Genomic DNA, 20,104 nt, shown 5'->3' on the forward strand with positions numbered 1-20,104 from the left:
TCTAATGCTATATTTGTCCTAATACTAATTTCTTTCAATTCCATGCTCTTGCTAGAACCTTGGACCTTAATTATTTAGGGAAACATCATGTGTCTTCCTCTATGAAGACAAACACAAAGCACTTACTTAGCTTCTCTGCCATTTCTCTTTCCTATTCTAAATTCTCCTGTCTCTGCCTATGATGGAACTATATTTATCTTTGCTAACTTTTTTTTCCTTTTTACGTACCTATGGAAGCTTTTTCAATGTTTTTGCTATTTTACAGTTGTATTCTATTCTATTTCTCATCATTTTCTTGATCCTCCTTTACTGAATTCTAAAATTCTATCAATACTCAGGCTCACAACATTTTTGGCAACTTTATAAATTTTCTCCTTTGATATAATGTTTATATTTATGTTTAATTTCCCATGTTAGCCATGGCTGCCTCACATTGCTTGTTGAATATTTTTGCCTTAAAACATCTTGTATGCTTTTTGAAAGTCAAGCATTAATTCATTTAATAGGCCATTGCCTAACTAGAATATATTTTTCCAATCCACCACTGTCAAATTCATCCTCTTACCTTCATAACTGCCCTTGTTTAGATTTAAAACTCCAGTTTCAAACTGAACTGCATCTTTTTCAAATTTAATGCAAAATTCTGTCATACTGTGGTCACTATTGCCTAAAAGTTCTTTTACAACAAGATTACTGATAATCCCTTTCCCGTTGCATTATAGTGGATCTAAAATAGCCTGTGCCCTAGTTCACTCCTCAACATATTGCTCAGAAAATAATCTCAAACGCATTGCAGGAATTCTTCCTCTACAGCATCAATACTCACCAGTTTTACTCAATCTATATTTAGATTGGAGTCACGTATAATAACTGTCCTCCCCTTGCTGCATTCACCTGTAATTTTGTAAGTATAACCATACCCTACATTACCACTATAGCTGGTGGTCTATAAACCATTCATTCCAATATTTGCTGTCCCTTGTGTTTCTTAGCTCCACTCAAATAGATTCTACATCCTGTTCTTTCAAATGGAGATCCTCAGTCACTGGTATACTGACCCATCCCTTATTAGCGCTCTACACCATCTCCTTTTCATTTTTGCCAATGGAGTGAGTGTTGCCAATGCCAAGATGGCTGGCAAAGATGAGTCGCACCTGCACGCGTGCAGATGGTGCTAGTGATGTCTCACTACCATGACCGTGCCTTTTTCACCAGGATGCATTTGCACTTGTGTGAATGGAAGTCCCTCCACCTTCCTGAATGTGGGGAGCATTGGCTTGGAGCTGAAGGGGTCCACAATCAAGGCTGACCCCCATTTCACCCCATTGTCTGCCCATTGCTCTGCCCATTGTCTGGATCAAATTTTATTTAATCATGTACAAGAGATATAGAGCGTTTAATTTGGAACCAATCAACTTATCCCTACATACCAGGAGAAAGCCTCAATTACAAGAGGTCTGTTGGCCCTCAGCTGTAAGTTCACCCAGTCTGTGGTTTGGTATATATTTGCCCAAGATTTATGAACTTTCTCCTCCCATTTCTTTCTTTTTTCTGGATTCCTGACCTCCTGCTTTGCCTGACTTAATTTGGTTACATTTTTTCCCAGAGTAAATTCTTTGCTTCTGTTGTACAGGGGGGCCTCCAATAGTACTTGGCAATTGTGGGTGAGAGTACATCCATGCCCCTTTCTACCCAAAGCAGTTTGGAGTGGGGGCACAGAGAGAAGGCACGGGTAAGGGACAAAGATTTGAGGAGAAGGCCATACCCTCAAACAGCGCAAATTCTGTGCATTGTTGCAGAATAAAAGTATTGGGAGTTCTCCATTGGGAACCACTAATAATATATAGATTGGCACTGATGTAGTGGGACGTTAACAGAGTGATACCCCCTTCCTCTATGTTGGCACTGTATTTATTGTGGGGAGCATTTGTGCCTATATGGGTGCCATCTAAGTCCCTCAGATGGCAAATTCCTGTGTGCTCTCCAGTCAATTCCTTTACTGGAAATTGCAGCATCTTTTGTGTGTGAACAAATTGCAGCTGGTTAATCTTGATGATGCCTTTTAGGTTGTCCTGGAAGGATTAATTTAGCAGCCATTTTGGTAGCAACAGGAAGAATACCCCAGTTTGTATGATCTGCAATCTAATGTATAGACCTTGCCTGAAAATCAGGCAGCAGTGGAGCGGAGGTGTGGCTCATTGGACATGTCTAGGTAGCAGTGGCAGATGCATAAGTGCTCTTGAGGTACCTTTGGATCTGCAGATTCTGTCTCTGCCTTAACTGGTCCTCCCTATCCAGAACATGTAGCCGTCTGGCAGTAGATACTGCATCTAAACCTGCCAACCCCCCCTGGGTGTCATTTGCATCTACATTTACTGCTTGAAATGCTACACCACGCAGAAAAAGGGATGGTTATGTAAAAATACAGCATTAGGGGAAAACAAGCTTCAAAATGTTCAAAGAACCTCCTTCAAAGTCTCCCAGAAACAAAAGTGGATTTGAAAATCTAGCCAAAGCAACAAGCTTTATGTGGACTTTCTGGGGCAGGCTTATATTAGGATTAAGTACCTCATTGGCTGGGCAGTGCTTTGGGATGCCCTAAAAGCAAATCTTTCTTTCTTTCTTTCCATAGAATTTCTTACATGTTTGACTGTATTTTTGCATTGATGTAATGTATCTCACAAGTAAAGTGAAAAAAATAAAATGTGTTTTTATAACTTGGTTTGGACAGTTTTTAAATTATCAAAATTAGAGGAAAAACTACAATGAATGTATTTTTCCATTTTCCTTAGTCCACCCACTCTCAACACCATCACTGCATGATAAGGCAGTTAGTGTCATACTCCTGGCTTCTGCCCTACACTGCTCTACAATTGGCCTGTGGCAACTGTGGAAACCCCTCAGAGCTTACCTTCAACAGCCCGGTTGAAGAAAATCTGCTCGCACTTATGAATTTTTGAAACGGCTACTCTGTGTTCAGGATTTTGAATCTAGAGATCTCTGATCAAACACAGCATTCAACTCCCTAACTGATGAATCCTCGATCACAACTGAATGGATTATCCAAACAATCCCAAACAAATGACACAGTTTTGTCCCCATGTTTTTGAAACCAGAATACTGTACACTTCCAGATTCTCTAAAATGGGGTTTCCTCTGTTGTCTTTTCCTCTGTAGTTACATTGGTGACTGTGAAATCAATGTTGAAGTGAAGAAGTATTTCTGCAAAGCTGGAGTGAATGGTATCCAGGTAGGTCATTTGATGGGAAATAGTAAAGCTCAGTACACCTTGCAAACCTGTACACATTTCATAGTACATTTATTGACACTTGAAAAGAAATTCTATTCTATTTAAAATGTCACCTTCAATGGCTCAGTGGGCACATACATCATCAGGCACAGTTCTAAGCCACACAGATTTGGATGGCTTGATCCCTGGCCTGTGCTCAAATCACTTGTAGAAGCTAGTGTAACAGTGAAGGCATGACTCCTGCCCTCAGTATCTCCACGCTAGAGAAAGGGCAAACTGGTCAAGATTCCCAGTCAAGGGACTGTAAATGGAAACTACGTGGGTGGAAGTATGAGGTTCCATCAGATTTGTTGGCAATGGCTTTAGCTCATCAAGCCTCATATGATAACACCTTGTAAATCTGCAACCTCTGTCACCTAGAAGGGCAAGGGCAGTAAAAGCATGGGAACATCAATATCTACTACTTGCCCTCCAAGCCACATAATGTCATTGGTATTTCTTCACAATTGCTGGATCAAAATCCTGGAACTCCCAAACAGCTCTCTGGGTTTACCTACACCACAAAGTAGTTCAAGAAGGCTCACCACAAGTTCTCCAGGTCAGTGAGTGATGGGCAATAATTGCCAGTGATGCCCACATCCTGTGAATGAACAAAAAGGATATCTATTTAACAATTCAATACATTTCTCCAATTATATTGAAGAGAGAATCATCAGAGCTGTTAAGACCCTGCATTGTTATTAGCTTTCAAATAAAGGAATAAACAGCATGAGGTTGAACTGGAAGGAGTCATGTAAGACTGTAAGTTGCGTAAACAAATATCAATATTGTAAGGTATAGAAGCCATTATTGAAGTGGATCAGCGGACACTGAACAAAGCAGGCCATTATTATATATTGACTTCTATAGTACTTTTAGCTGAACAGCTTTTTCTGGCGATTTCTCCTGGATTAAACTTTTCCATAACATCAGTGCTTGCCAGCACAGATTTGTCATAATCCCAAGGAGGTTGTAGTATAATCATGTGCTATGCAATACTCTGACAATGCATTTCCTTGTTGCAGTAATAAGTGACAATCCTGACCACTTAGTCATTCCAGCCAAAAATAAATAATGTGGGTGTGAGGAAATTATGAAATAAGGATAACTGGTTTTGAGAAATAAAATGAAAAGCTGTATTTCCTCATTAAGAATATTGAATACTTTAATTCACCTGTGGAACATAGGTGTCACTAACTAGCTGGCATTTATTGCCCATCCCTGATTGCCCCTTTAGGAAGTGGTGGTGTGCTACCTTCTTGAACTACTGCAGTACATGTGCTGTGGGTTGATCCACAATGCTGTTAGAGAATGAATTCCAGGATTTTTACCCAGTGACAGCAAAGGAACAGCGATATATTTCCATGTCAGGACGGTGGGTGGCTTGAAGGGGAACTTGCAGCTGGTGGAGTTCCCATGTATCTGCTGCGCTTGTCCTTCTAGATGGAAGTGGTCGTGGATTTGGAAGACTGTCTCAGGATCTGTGGTGAATTTCTGCAGTGCATCTTGTAGATGGTACACACTGCTGCAACTGAGTGTTGGTGGTGGAGGGTGTGGATGCTTGTGAAATACTGTTCATGTACCAGCAGCCAATCCACAGTCAGCAACATACAGCCAGCTTGCAAGATATGCCTATTAGCCAAGCACCAGCTGCTATTCACTCACCCAGCACCAGCTGGATTTCAGTAGTCAGTGGAGCTGACAGTCTGCTGCCTGGAGAAAAATGTTTTTGGTTCAAATGGCACAGTATTCTGTGGATTGCAAATAAGGTATCATGAACAAGGCCAATATCATCTAATGATGTCATCAGCAGCCAAACTGCAGACAGTCATCAAAAACCAATCTGACAGTTTGGAAAGGAAAATAGAATTAACCTTTCAGGTTAATGAACTTTCATCATACATTAACTATGTTTCTCTACCTGCACATACCTACTGACCTGTTGAGTATTTCCAGCACTTTATATTTTTATTTCAGCCCTCCAGTATCTGCAGTATTTTGCTCTTTAACCAGCAGCTAATCTACAAATAGCCGCCAGCAGTTAATCCGCCGCAGCTGATCCGCAACCAACCACATGCAGCCAATCAGCAATCAGTCCCTATCAGGCAATCATTAGCCAACCAGCAGCTGCTATTCACTCACTCAGCATTAGCTGGGTTTCAGAAATCAGTAGAGCTGGCAGTCTGCTGCCTGGGGCAAAACTATCTGGGTTCAGATGGCTCAGGTTACAAAAGCATTGATGGACTGAAAGACTTTTGACTGGAAATGACAGCAAGTGGGTAACAGTACTGTGAATGGAAGGGGGAGAACTGGAACAGTTAACTTTGATAGCAAATTTCTAACTAAATACTGAAATGTGGTTGACACAACAGATCCATGTGAGGCAAGCTTAAGGAGAAAGCTACAGGTCTATAAGTAATCTTGTTATGAATTAACTAATGCAGGTTGTTCTGCTCTAATGTGTTTTATTAATATGAATTTGCTGTAACATGATTTAAAAATTGGGGACACTGGTTCTAAAGCGCAAACTTTTAAAATATGTATTGGTTATAACATAATTCTGGCCTTGTTAGGTTAAATGGTGCTGCTAATTTGATATTCTGACAACATGGGGTTGCATGAAAACAGAGCTATTGTGTTATAGCAAAACCCACTACTGTATGTAACACATTTCTCTTGAGGTGTTGCAGCATTTATTATTCAAGTGTCTATTCCTTCATTCACTGACTTTTTTTTTCACCATCTCTCCTACAGCTTCATGGGATGCTTCGTGTGATCCTTGAACCATTGATTGGACAGATGCCATTAGTCGGAGCAGTGACTTTGTTCTTTGTCCGCCGCCCAGTAAGTGTGTGTATGTAATATTATTGGTAGACTATTGATCTGGAATCTCAGCTAATCTTCTTGGAATTTGGGTTTGCGTCCCACCATGGCAGATGGAGGAATTTGCATTTAGTAAAAATCTGAAATTGAGAGTCTAATGATGACGTGAATCCATTATTGATCATCAGAAAAACCCATCTCATTTGCTAATGTCCCTTAGGGAAGGAAACTGCCAATGTCACTTGGTCTGGCCTGCATGTGACAGCCCTACAGCATTGTGATTGACTCTTAACTCAATTAGGGATTGGCAATAAATGCTGGCTGAGCCAGTGATGCCCATGTCCCATGAGTGAATATATATTAAAAACAAAGAGATTAATACAGGAGAACTTAACTAAGGATTTAAGTCAATAATCTTGATTTGGGATTATTGTAGCTTTTTGCTAAATGATTTTGGCTGTATTCTAGACATGATTCAGAATGAGTTAAGTCTTATGCAATGTGTCTAACACATTTAGCTTATTATTTGCTGCTAAATCACTCCCATTATTAGGAGTTGTGGTGCAAGGTAGTGAAAGGAAGGGATGCTATGAGTATTCAGGTTGACTCTGAGTCAGTGAGTGCTATGACAGGCTGGTGATATAGCCTGGTGTGTCCCTGAGCACACAGTGTCCTTAATGCAGCATTACTGTGAGAGTTACCAGTACAGCCTGAGGTGGGGCATTGATGAGCAGAAGTGTCCTGTAAGTGAACCGGAGATGTGCCATGAGGGTTCTCACAGGCTGGCACATTGGATGCCAATGTCTGTGGATGTGGGGTGTCTGTAGCTGGTGACCATGGAGCGTGTCCTGAGATGTTGGTACCTCATGGTACAAGGAGGTTGTCCTGAGATGTTGGTACAAGGAGGTTGTTTGGAGCAAGCAGTGAGCTGAATTCACCAGGTACACACTCTGATTTCTATGGTGAGAATTCTTGGCATCTAGTTTGTTTAGTGAGTTTGGGAAGGCAGGAAGCTGAATATTAATGAGGTGAATTGTAACATTGATAAAGCATTTAACAAACTATAATCCTCCTTAAGTAGCAACTCTCTGCTGCCCAGCAGGAAACTCCCCCTGCTCCTTGGCAATTTCATAAAAGATGCTACAAGTTGCTCCTAAAATCGAAATAGGCCTCGCCAGACTTCTCTCTAGATTCTACCACAAATTCGGCCATAGCCGACTTTGCTCAGATCCCTATAAGGTTCCACCCTGTGTTTGAGTCTTCAATCTGATACGGAAAGGGTCTGTGTTGATTTGACGAATCTGATGCACATGAAATTGAGGTGGTTTTAAATTCTGGAAGTGATTTAGACTTTTTGTGTCCTTTCAGGTACTTGACATAAACTGGACAGGACTTACCAACCTGTTGGATATTCCAGGACTGAGGTATTGATCGATCATAGGGGCAAAACAGAATTAATCTGTTCAGGATCAAAACTAATCCAAAGCATTTGGAAGATAATTCTAAGACCCACACAACTTACCTTCTGGAGTTTGGGATTTCTTTTTACCTTTTTTCCCCACAAATTTTACATCTCATATCCAAACAAAACTAACACACGTTAGAAAATGTAAGCAATAATTTCACAAATATGCAGTATTTTGAGAATTATGACTTGTTCAGAATTTAATATTTTGTTTAAAAGACAACGACCGCAGGATCCTACAGGGAATCCTGTCAATAGATAGTTTTGAAAGTAGCATGTTCGGAAACACTGCAAACAGCTAGAAATACCAGAGAGTTTCCCTGGAACAAAAATGGAAATTGCTGGAGAAACTCAGCAACTCTAGCAGTGTTTGTGGAGAGAAAACAGTTAACGTTTGAGTCCATAGTTCTGAAGAAATCATACTTAACTTGAAACGTTAACTCTGTTTCCTGATTTGCTGAGTTTCTCCAGAAATTTCTGGTTTTGTTTCAGATTTCCAGCATCTGCAGTTCTTTGTTTCAGGTGTACTCAAATAAAACATTTCAGTAAAAGTATTTGCTTTTCATAGGCCTGACCTTTAGATAGCTTTGTGCCTTTTAAGTTTATATCCATTATATTTTTTTATCCCTTTCTCCTCACTGTCTCGCCCTTATCTCTCTCCTGTCTTCTCTATCTTTTCTCCTTGGACAGCTCAAAGTCTGACACAGTACTTATGGACACCATTGCTTCTTTCCTGGTTTTGCCAAACCGAATCACCTGCCCTCTTGTTGGAGAACTCCGTGTGGCTGAGCTCCGTTCTCCCCTGCCTCGGGTATGTATCACACTGTATGATTTCACCAAATTACTGCCAATAAAATTGCTTCTTGTGTTGCGAATACCTAGTTTGTGGACTTAATATAACAAGTAATTAAGATTAGAACAGAAATAGATGATGGCTCTTAATTGATTATTTGATGCCTGGATATGTAAAGGAGCTATCATAGTGCAGTGGTAATGTCCCTACCTCTGAGCCAGGAGACCTGGTTTCAAGTCTCAAATGCTTCAGATGTGCACAATAACACCACCTGAACAGGTTGGTGTTGTTTGTTTTTTTTAAGAACAGGGTAAAAGCTGGGACTGGGAGAGAGGTTGGCCTTTTATGGTCAGTAATCTGCACAAAGGAAGTCTGTCTCTTAGTTTGAATCTAATTAACAATGGTTCATGTGTTTTAATATATCACTTTTTTAGTTTAAGGAATTAAATTTTAATGATAGAGTATGGGATAAATGCAATTATAGCAATGAAAGACTGGTGCATATTTAAATGTTTGGGGTCATGTTTCTTTAAGAGGATAACAGCTAGGAAGTTCAGGGTTAGTGTTGGGCTTTAGTAATTGCAAAATTGCAACTGGTTGATTAGAACACCTAAACAAAAGGCAGTACATATTTGTTTGATAGAATTGTATTACACAGGATTGATTTTACATGTTGTACTTTACCCATGGAAGGTAAGATTTCAATTCACCTGACCTGCACATCTTTGACTGTGGGAGGAAACCGGAGCAAACCCAGAGGGAGAATGTGCAAACTCCACACAGACAATTGCTTGAGGTGGGAATTGAACCTGGGTCCCTGGTGCTGTGAGGCTGCAGCGCCAGGGACCCAGGTTCAATTCCTGCCTCAAGCAATTGTCTGTGTGGAGTTTGCACATTCTCCCTCTGGGTTTGCTCCGGTTTCCTCCCACAGTCAAAGATGTGCAGGTCAGGTGAATTGACAGAGGGAGAATGTGCAAACTCCACACAGACAATTTCTTGAGGTGGGAATTGAACCTGGGTCCCTGGCACTGTGAGGTACATTAGTAGGTAAAGTTTCTTACACAAGACTGAGTCCAGTGACCCTTCGTCAGATCTGGAGACGGGCCTCAGAAACATCCACCTTTTTTTTTTTTCCTCAATCGAGGATTCCCCACTATCCCCACAGCTCTCAGCTGCGTCTGACCTCTTTCTGTATTTCTAATCTCACCTTTCCCTTGCCTTCCCTCCCACAATGATAGAGTTCCCCGGTCCTCGCCTATCATCTCACTAGCCTCCACAACCAAAGGCTCATAAGCTGCCATTTCTTCCCCCACCAGCAGGATACTATCACCACACACACAATTTCCCTCCCCACCTTTGTCAGCCTTCCATAGGGACCACTCCCTCCAGGACACCCTGGTCCAGCCCTCCTCTGCTCCCATCACCTTCCCATACCCCCATAGCACTTTCCAATGCAATTGAGGAAAGGATAATATTTACACATTTACCTCCTCCGTACCTACATGATCCAAGGCCCTGACACACCCTACTGGGGAAGCAATGACTTAGCTGCACTTCACACAATCTAGTCTACTGTATTCGCTGCTCATGATGTGGTCTCCTTTACATCGGGCAGACAAAGCACTGACTGGGTGACGATTTTGCAAAACTCCTATTCTACCATAAAAATGACCCTGCGCTTCCAGTTTTCTGCTACTTTAACACGCTGCCATGTTCCTTGGCCAACATCTGTCTCAGGCTAGCTGAAGTGCTCCAGTGAGGCTAAGTGCAAGCTGGAAGAACAGCATCTTATCTTCCACCTTACATCCTTCGGGACTCAACATTGAGTTTGACACATTCAGAATGTGATCACCCTCTGCCACCGCTAGGTCCCGTCCAATATGGGCTGCTCCCAGCACAGTCAACCCACTTTAAATCATTACACTTCTTGACAGCACTCAACCATGCTATTATCTCCCACGACTTACCAGCAATCTCTTTATTTGCCTATTCATTGAGTCATAGTCATACAGCACGGAAACAGACCCTTCCTTCAGTTCAACTCGTCCATGCCAACCAGGTTTCCCAAACTAAACTACTCACATTTGCCTGCATTTCATCCATATCCTTAATGTTTCCTAGTCATGTACCTGTTCAAATGTCTTTTAAATGTTGTGACTACCTGCATTTACCACTTCCTCTGACAGTTCATTCCATATACGCACCGTCCTGTGGAAAAAGTTGCCCCTCCGTTCCCTTTTAAATATGATTCCCCTACTTTTGAACTCCCCCACCCTAGGAAAAGAACTTTGCTATTCACCCTATCCATGCCCCTCATGATTTTATAAATCTCTTAGGTGACCCTCAACTTCCTACACTCCAGAGGAAAAGAAAGCCTATACTTATAACTCAAACCTTCCAGTTCAGTAACATCCTTGTAAATATTTTCTTCACCCTTTCCAATTTAATAATATCCTTTCTATAACAAGGCAACCTGAACTGTATGCAATTCCACACCCCCACCCCATTATTAGTATAAATTCCACCTTTCCCCAGCTATCTTCAGTTCTGACAATGGGTCACTGTACTGCAAACATTAACAGATGCTGCCAGACCTGCCCTGCTTCTCCACACTGTTTTTCAGATTTCCAGCATCTGCATTTCTATGTCTCTATTTTGGAATTGGAGCTGAATTAGTTTAAAAGCAATCAGTAAATCCGAGAAGTCAGTTTGAAGATAGCAAAGCAGACCGTGTCATCATGGAGGTTAACAATGTTCTCTTAGAGTCATACAGATGTACAGCATGGAGTTTCAATGGAGCTGCCTATTTGTTGGGAGAGGTGTTCACTTGCAGTTTGGAGCTGGGCAAATGCTAAAGCAGAACTAGTAGCTCCAAGCAGCACAAGTTTTGTTAGCAGACTCCAGGTAGTTTGGGCTCAGGAAAGGTCCCAGGGTGTGATTGCTCCATACCATAGAACGTAGCTCAGGCTAACTGGAAGCCATTGATTGTTCAGTACAGGTAAGAGAAGGAGTGCCAACCACCGTGCCACCTAATATACAGTGTATGTGGTTTTAAATTCTTGTCCTATCTGTTTAGTCATTATTATTTTTTATTTGTTTTGTTCAAGTTTGAATACTTAAGATTTTTGGGCATTTCAATTCAACTTTGAATTCCTGCTACTAATTTTTCTGACCCTTGTTCTTCCACATGTTGTTGTATTCTTACTGTCTATCAAGCCAGATCCCAACAAGGATCTAGTTTGTCTGGTATTCTTTTCACTGGGATCATAACTCCTGTGGTGGGATTGCTCCAAGATGGTGCTGCTTTGGTGTGCAAGCAGCAAAATCCCTCACCAACCAATTATAGCATTATAGTTATGGTTTGATTTGTTTGTGTGGATAGACATTTTTAACTTCACCACTTGAGTGCTAACCAGATGGGGCACATTGTAAGGTGTTTGTTCATTGATTTCAGTGGGATACAACGTCTGCCAACTAACTGCCTATATGGTGATGAAAATGGTCCTGACCCCACCAGTCTACTTTTGAACTGATGCTCCTCCAGATAGAACATTTTTCAATGCCACAAGTACCAGGAAACTAGAGTGGCATAATTTCTCTGGGAAGTATACTCTACTCTAGTGATAACAGTAGCAGAAAGGGTGAAAACTAGTGCTGCTGCCATATTATTTGACGAAGTCCTGTGTTATTGCTAACACCAAACAAATACCTCATGCCATGCAGAGTATGTGGCTTGTACTCAGTTAATTTTTATTTCTACACTCCACAGCATTTCTTTATTCCATGTGAAATAATCCAGTCCTTCAGAAAGGAAATCTTAAACTTGTCTATTTATCCCTAGGGAATAGTGCGGATCTATCTAATTGAAGCAGCAAGCCTGGAATCAAAGGACACCTACGTTAAGGGATTCATTAAAGGAAAGTCTGATCCATATGCAATTGTACGAGTGGGCACACAGGCATTCATGAGCAAGACTGTCAGTGAAACAGTGAATCCCAAGTGGAATGAAATGTATGAGGTGGGTGAATATGATTGCATGTCTCATAGTCATTTCAACCTTTTTAACCAGCAGCTTAAAATATGACTTCTGCAATTCCCAGGAAAACAGTTTTGTGATATACTGGCTGTAGAGGTTTAAAATCTGAAGCAGGACTCAAATTTGTGAATGTCAGGGAATTCTGGCATTTTCACCCTGAACCTACAAATGCAACTTAGCCTGGTCAATCTCGCAGAGCCCTCCTAACCAACACCTGCACGCTTGTCTCACATTTGAAAGAACTGTCCCACAGACTCAGTGACTGCCTGGCATTGTAAGGTGTGATTCCATGAGTATGACTGTGTCACAGGCACTACCATCACCAACTCTGGACAAACCCAGCAGAGATGATGGCATAGTGATACACAGTCATGAACGAGGTGCTCTCGGTGTTCACAACATTAATTCTGACACCTCCATGGTATTGGTTTGGACATTGGGTAGGAAACCTGCTGGTTACCACGCACCATCCTCCCTTGGCCGATGACTCTGTGCTCCTCCACATTGAACAGTAGTTTCAACAAGCACTGAGGGTGGCAAGGGCACAACATACACAAGGTAGGAGATTTCGATGTCCCTCATCAAGATTGGCTCGGCAGCAGCCCTACTGACTGAGCTGGCCGAGTCTGAAAGGGCATAACGAGACTGGGCCTGCGACAGGCAGTGAAGAAAAACAGGAGGAAAAAACCTACTTGACCTACACCTCAATTTTCCCAGCAGAGATGCGTTCATCTGTGACAATATCAATAGGAGTGACCATTGCACAGTCCACGTGGAAATGAAGTTCTGTTTCTACATTGAGGATACCTTCCATCATGTTGTGTGGCATTATCACTGAGCTAAATATGACAGACTTTGAACAGATCTAGCAACTAAAGAAGGCATCCATGAGGTGCTGTGGGCCACCATCAACAGCAGAATCATACTTGGCACAATTTTTGTAAACTTTTTACCAGGCATCTCCCTCACTCTACTGCTCCCATTAAGCCATGGGATCAAAATCGGAAATTGCTGGAGAAACTCAGCAGGTCTGGCAGCATCTGTCAAGAGAAATCTGAGTTAATGTTCTGAAGAAGGATCACTGGATCCAAAAACATTTACTCTGCCTCCTCTCCCCAGTTACTGGCAGTCCTGTTGAGTTTCTCCAGAATTTTTTTCTTTCCAATTCCAGCAGCTGCAGTTCTTTAATTTTAGCCAAGGGATCAACCCTGGCTCAATGGGGAGTGCGCGATGGCATGCCAAGAGCAGCACCGAGCACACCTAAAAATGAGGCGTCAACTTGTGAAGCTACCAAACTTGTATGGAAAAGGAGCATATTGTAGAGAGAACTAAGTATTCCACAACCGATGGATCAGATCTAAGCTCTGCAGCCCTGGCAAATCTAGTTGTAAATGGTGGCAGGCAAATAAACATTTCACTGGAGGAATAGGCTCCAAACATCTCCACTGTCAACAATGGTGGAGCACAGCACATCAGTGCAAATGATAAGGCTGAAGCATTTCTCACACTCTTCAGCCAGAAGTGTCGATCCATTTTGGCCTCCACCAGAGATCCCCATCATCACAGATGCCAGTCTTCAGCCAATTCGATTCAAGAAATGATTGGAGACGCTGGATACTACAAAGGCTATGGGTCCTGACAACATTCTGGCAACAGTACTGAAGACTTGTGCTCCAGAACTTGTCGCTCCCCTAGCCAAGCTGCTCCAGTACAATTACAATACTGGCATCTACCCAACAATGTGGAAAATTGTCCAGCCCTGCCTTGTCCACAAAACGTAGGGCAAATCCAATCCACCCAATTACCACCCCATCAGTCTACTCTCAATCATCAGTAAAGTGATGGAAAGGATCATCAACAGTGATATCAATCAGCATTTGCAAAGATATAATCTGCTCAGTTTTGGTTCTGTCAGGATCATTCTGACCTCATTATAGCCTTGGTTCAAATATGGACCAAAGAGCTGAATTCCAGATGGGAGGTGAGTGACTGCCCTTGACATCAAGACCACAGCATTTGAGTGAGTATGGCATCAAGGAGCCTAGCAAAACTTTAGTCAGTGAGGATTGCGGGAAATCCCTCTGCTGGTTGGAGTCCCATTTAGCACAAAGCAGGATAGTTTTTGTTGGAAGTTAATCATCATCTGAACCCTCAGATCTCTGCAGGCATTCCTCAAGGTAGTGTCCAATCTGCTTCATCAATGACTGCTCCTACATCAGAAAATGTAGATGTCAGTGGGGATGTTTGCTGATGATTGCACAATGTTTTGGAGCATTGTGACTTCTCTGACTTATTGAAACAGTTTGTGCCCACAGCAAGATCTGCACAATTTTTGTGCTTGGGCTGATAAGTGGCAAGTAACATTGCCTGGCACATGAGACAAAACTGACCATCTCCAATGAGAGAATCTAACCATTGTCCCTTGACATTCAATGGTTTTACCAACAGTAAATCTTCCACTATCAAAATCCTGAGAGTTACTATTGACAGAAACTAAACTGGACTGGCCGTATAAATTCTATGGCTGAAAAAGTAGGTCAGAGGCCAGGAGCCTGTGGTGAGTAATTGACCTCCTGACTCCCCAAAACCCATCTATTGAAAAGGCACATGTCAGGAGTGTGATAGAATTCTCCCCACTTGTCTGGGTGAATGCAACTCGAACACCACACAAGAAGCTTGACACAATTGAGAAAAAAGCAGCCTGCTTGACGGAACCTCGTGCATCACCTCCACCATCCTCTCTTTCACTACTGATACTTACTTAATAGTGGCAGTATGTACTATCTACAAGATGCACTGCAGAAATTCAAGGCTTCTTCCAAGCCCATGACCACTTCCAGAAAAGCAAGGGCAGCAGTACAAGGGAACACCACCACATCAAAGCCCCTCACCATCCTGGCTTGGAAACACAGAGGAACCTCCAATTATCCAAATTTCGGATTATCCAAAGAAGATTTCAAGGTCCCACAAAAGTGTTGTATCAAAGAAGTAAGTGTGTTTGATTTACCTGTACTGAAGAACATGTGAAAACGCTGGCAAAAACAAAGATTCAAGCATCAGCGACTGGACTTTTTTTTTAAGGTAAGGGTTGTTACACAGCCTTTTGCAAAAGTAAGTGTTTTACAGCACGGGGTATTCCTGTCACTTTACCAGGCCATTCACTAAAAACAAAATGGCCACGAACGTGAATGCATGCACGAGGCAGTGTTTCTGTCTTTCTATCGTGAGACTGAGTTCCCGGAAACTGACAAATCCTCTTGCGATTGTAGAAGCTGTTCAGGACCTTTGTTTGATGCTGGGATTTGATATACGGTATTAGTGATGCTGAGTCCTTCTCAGTTTAACCTGAAATTTGCAGACTGCAAGGATTGTTTAAATGACACACACACACTCATTAAAATTATAGATTTAAACTAATTCTCTAGTCGAGCACAGCTTTCGATCAGTATGGCTTCCCTTGTTTAAGGTAAAATCAATTATCTGAACGAAATAGTGCCCGCCCATCTCATTCAGATAATCGACGTTCCTCTGTATATTGCAGTTCCTTCACTTGCTGGATCGAAATCTTGGAGCTCTCTTCCTAACAGCATTATAGGTCTACCTACACCGTGGATTGCAGCATTTCTACTGAAGGCATACCACCACCTTCTTGAGGGCAACTAGGGAAGACAATAAATGCTGGCTAAGCCAACAATACCCACATCCCATGAATGATTTTCTTTAGACAAATGTTTCAGTGTTCACTTATCTTTGTTTTTAAAATGGCCGTCTCTCGAAGTTCTAAGTCTGTCTGTCCTCTTTCCCTGTCTCTCTGGGCCATAGACTACACAATACTTGAGATGTTTGGTGCTGAAAATGTGTTGCTGGAAAAGCACAGCAGGTCAGGCAGCATCCAGGGAACAGGAGAATCGACGTTTCGGGCATAAGCCCTTCTTCAGGAATCTTCCTAACAGCATTATAGGTCTACCTACACCAAGTGGATTGCAGCATTTCTACTGAAGGGCTTATGCCCGAAACGTCGATTCTCCTGTTCCCTGGATGCTGCCTGACCTGCTGCGCTTTTCCAGCAACACATTTTCAGCTCTGATCTCCAGCATCTGCAGACCTCACTTTCTCCTTGAGATGTTTGGTGACCTGTGTATTCTTTGTCACGAACAGTATGGGAGAAAGGAGCAATATTCCATCAAAGGTCATTATCTTTTTTTTCCTCAGTATCTTAGCTAGCATCATATTCGAAATGGAGAATATTCTCCAATTTCAGCATAGTCTGGAACTGCGTAGACTCACACACCATTAACTCTATCTACACCCTTTTATTATTTTATAAACTTCCTTCAGGTCACCTCTCAACCTCCTACGCTTCAGTGAAAAAATTCCCAGCATTTCTTTATAATTCAAACCTTCCATACCCAGCAATAGCCTGGTAAATCTCTTCTGAATAACCTCTAGTTTAATAATATCCTTCTTATAACGGGTGACCGGAACTGGACACATTATTCCAGAAGAGGCCTCACCCATGTCCTGTACAATCTCAACATAATGTCCTAACTCATGTACGCAAAGGTCTGAGCAATGAAGGCAAATGTGCTAAATGCCTTTTTAACTACCCTGTCCATATGTGACATAAATTTTAAAGAATTATGTACCTGAAACAGTTACTTTTTTAACTGGTAAGTTTTTTTTTAATCCGGACTGGAAGATTCAAGTCATGAAAATCTTTCAATAAAGTCGGAGTGCAAGAATGTGTGTTTCCTGTAGAACAAGAGTTGCCCCACTGGCATCAACCCTTTTGACCATAGCATATTGCACATCATGCAAAAGCAAATGATTTGCACTACATGATGAAATAAGGCATATTGAAATAAACCACAGCAATATTACAATTGTGGATATATAACTGCAAATAAACAAAAGCCACACATTTCATTTTTGGGAGGGGACATTACTGAAAAAGAATCATTTTCACGTTATGTTGCCAGCAATCAGTTCCAAAAATAAAATGTCAAGAGATCCAGAAGTACATGTGACTAGAAAGGCTATTCTATAATGAAAGAGGGAAGCAAAACTAAGTGTCACCCTAAAAAGAAATCAGCTTCTGCAATGTACTGGTACCATCTGTATGACATTGAAATTAATCGCATTATCTCTAATGCTGCTGAAATGCTTTTCCATCAGTCATGCTTGTCAGTGACTATTTCCCTATTTACTCGCTTAAGAGGTTACACAACAATTCAACCTAGCTTTTCACTTAGGTGAGTGATGATGTGAAACAAGTTTTGAGACTCCCTTGTATGCGTCACCAAATAGCACTGCAGTCCCTCCTATCCACTATACATGATATACGCTGTCCACAGATAAAGGGTGGAGTATGAGCAGTGTGCATATAGATGCTCCAATGACATTATTGATCAGCAAAGCAGTTTTTGTAATTTGTGCATAGAATCCCCTCAGTTAATATTTCTTTCTCACCTGCTGTATTTGTCTTTAACTCAGCAACAGCCACAAACATCTCCTGCATATCCTTTGTTACTGTTGTCCAATTTTGCCCCAGTGAGCACATTGCTGATATCTAGCGCTAGATAGTGATATGACAGAATTATACTCTGCTTTGGAATTAATTTTTTTTTTCCATTTGCTAATTTTAGTGTATTATGATCACAAAGTGGGCAAAATCACCCATTGATTTTGAGAGAATGAAACAACTTCTGGGAGATGGAAAAACTAAATTTCTATGTTGTTGGAATTTATAGAAAAGGATAGTTTTGAATAGCAGTATATCCTGTGAGTTCTCTTTTCTGACCCTTGAGTTTCTACACTTCACAGGTGATTGTCCATGAAGTTCCTGGTCAACTGTTGGAAATTGAGATATTTGATAAAGACCCAGATCAGGACGATTTCCTGGGCAGGTGAGAGCACTAAACATCTGTGTACATGTATGAGTCAGTATTAATGGTCATGCATCTAGGACTGTATGAGCATATGTGCGTTCATTTGGCTTTATATTAATACTTTGTCTCCAAATACCACCTGTCACATCCCTCATTACTTGCCTCTGCAAGTGTACATTTTCATCCTCAAACTGTTTACTGCCCCTGTAATCTAGCACCCCAATCATAAACAACAAATCTGTATCACAACCATGGAATGAATATAATGAAAACTCGGGATAATCTATGCTTCGCAATCAAGTCAGTCTTGCAGATCACCATCCAAGCAATGTCAAACCAAACAGGAATGTAACCTGTTGCGCATTGGGTTGTGCAATTCATGTTTATAAAGCAACATATCATCTATGCTATGGAAGAAATGCTAAATTTAAAATAAAACTTACAGGGGAAATTGATAAAGTATCACAAGATGGAGATACATGTGGCAATGTTTGTGTCCAGTGTTACTGTAACTAAAAATATTGTTGCAATACTCAATATATCAGAAGCAAACTCAACAAGGGTTGCCACTTAACGAGCTCAATATTAGGAAAATTAGCTCCATGAATAATATCAGGTTATGGTATAATAAAGAGTTATTTTGAGCCCTCTTAAAAAGAAACCATTTGACTTGGACACTAAATACTGCTACTTTTAAACTAAATTGAATGAGATTTGGTAAAATCTCAAACGAACACTCGAGCAATAATAAAATAAACAGGTTTTCCATTGCAGTATATCAACAGAAAACATGTAGAAAATAGTAACCTCTCCCTTTGTACTTTTACAGATCACTTCCCCATCATTTATCGTACACTCCTTTGCTTCCCCCCCCTTATTTGATTCTTGTTTTTTGTGAATGTTTAGAGGGGCCTTGATTGTTTCTTGTTCGAACACCAGTGTGCTTGGAATGGGTGTGAGAGGGTGATATGAGTATTTCTTTTGCTTTCAGAATGCAGCTGGACCTTGGGGAAGTAATGAAAAATCAAATAGTGGAAGAGGTAAGGAGTTGCGGAGATGCTGACATAACTGCTGGCCAAAGGGAAGAAGAATAAAAGGGCACTGTCTTCATGAAAAATCTAGACAAAACTAAAGAGTGCAAGTTATTTTTGGTGATGTTATCATATGAATGTATGACAAAATTCTACCATTTTAGAAGTGACCTTAACAAATTTAGAATAAATAGATTAACATCTCCATTAAAACAAAGAAATTTGACCGGAATGCATTAAACAGTCATGGGATGATGTCATTCTGTCATTTCTAGTCATATGCTGTTTGAGGAAGGATTGCATCATTTGTGGCATGTTTATATCACACATTAATTGCGTTTTGGGCTTGTGTTATGATACAACGGTGAACCCCTCTGTTAATTAAACCAAACACCCAGAAAAGCTCACCTTGCCTCATGATGGGCGGCACGGTGGCACAGTGGTCAGCACTGCTGCCTCACAGCGCCAGAGACCCAGGTTCAATTCCTGCCTCAGGCGACTGACTGTGTAGAGTTTGCACATTCTCCCCGTGTCTGCGTGGGTTTCCTCCGGGTACTCCGGTTTCCTCCCACAGTTACAAAGATGCAGGTTGAGTCTGTGATTAAGAAAGCGAATGCAATGTTGTCAATTATCTCCAGAGGGTTGGAATATAAAAGCACTGTTGTGCTACTGAGACTTTATAAAGCTCTGGTTAGGCCCCATTTGGAGTACTGTGTCCAGTTTTGGTCCCCACACCTCAGGAAGGACATACTGGAACTGGAGCGTGTCCAGCGGAGATT

General features: G+C 41.4%; 1 protein-coding gene across 1 annotated transcript in view; it reads left to right on the forward strand.

The window, feature by feature from the left end:
• The first annotated feature begins 1,130 nt into the window (after positions 1-1,130).
• Positions 1,131-20,104, forward strand: part of esyt1a (extended synaptotagmin-like protein 1a) — a 71,323-nt gene continuing 52,349 nt past the window's right edge. The window contains exons 1-8 of the mRNA XM_043681733.1: positions 1,131-1,171; positions 3,178-3,250; positions 6,044-6,133; positions 7,481-7,536; positions 8,268-8,388; positions 12,212-12,388; positions 18,230-18,312; positions 19,286-19,334. Of these exons, the coding sequence (XP_043537668.1) occupies positions 1,131-1,171; positions 3,178-3,250; positions 6,044-6,133; positions 7,481-7,536; positions 8,268-8,388; positions 12,212-12,388; positions 18,230-18,312; positions 19,286-19,334 (690 nt within the window). The remainder of the gene's footprint in view (positions 1,172-3,177; positions 3,251-6,043; positions 6,134-7,480; positions 7,537-8,267; positions 8,389-12,211; positions 12,389-18,229; positions 18,313-19,285; positions 19,335-20,104) is intronic.

The sequence above is a fragment of the Chiloscyllium plagiosum genome, chromosome 43, assembly GCF_004010195.1.
Source record: "Chiloscyllium plagiosum isolate BGI_BamShark_2017 chromosome 43, ASM401019v2, whole genome shotgun sequence".
Taxonomy (NCBI): Eukaryota; Metazoa; Chordata; class Chondrichthyes; order Orectolobiformes; family Hemiscylliidae; genus Chiloscyllium; species Chiloscyllium plagiosum.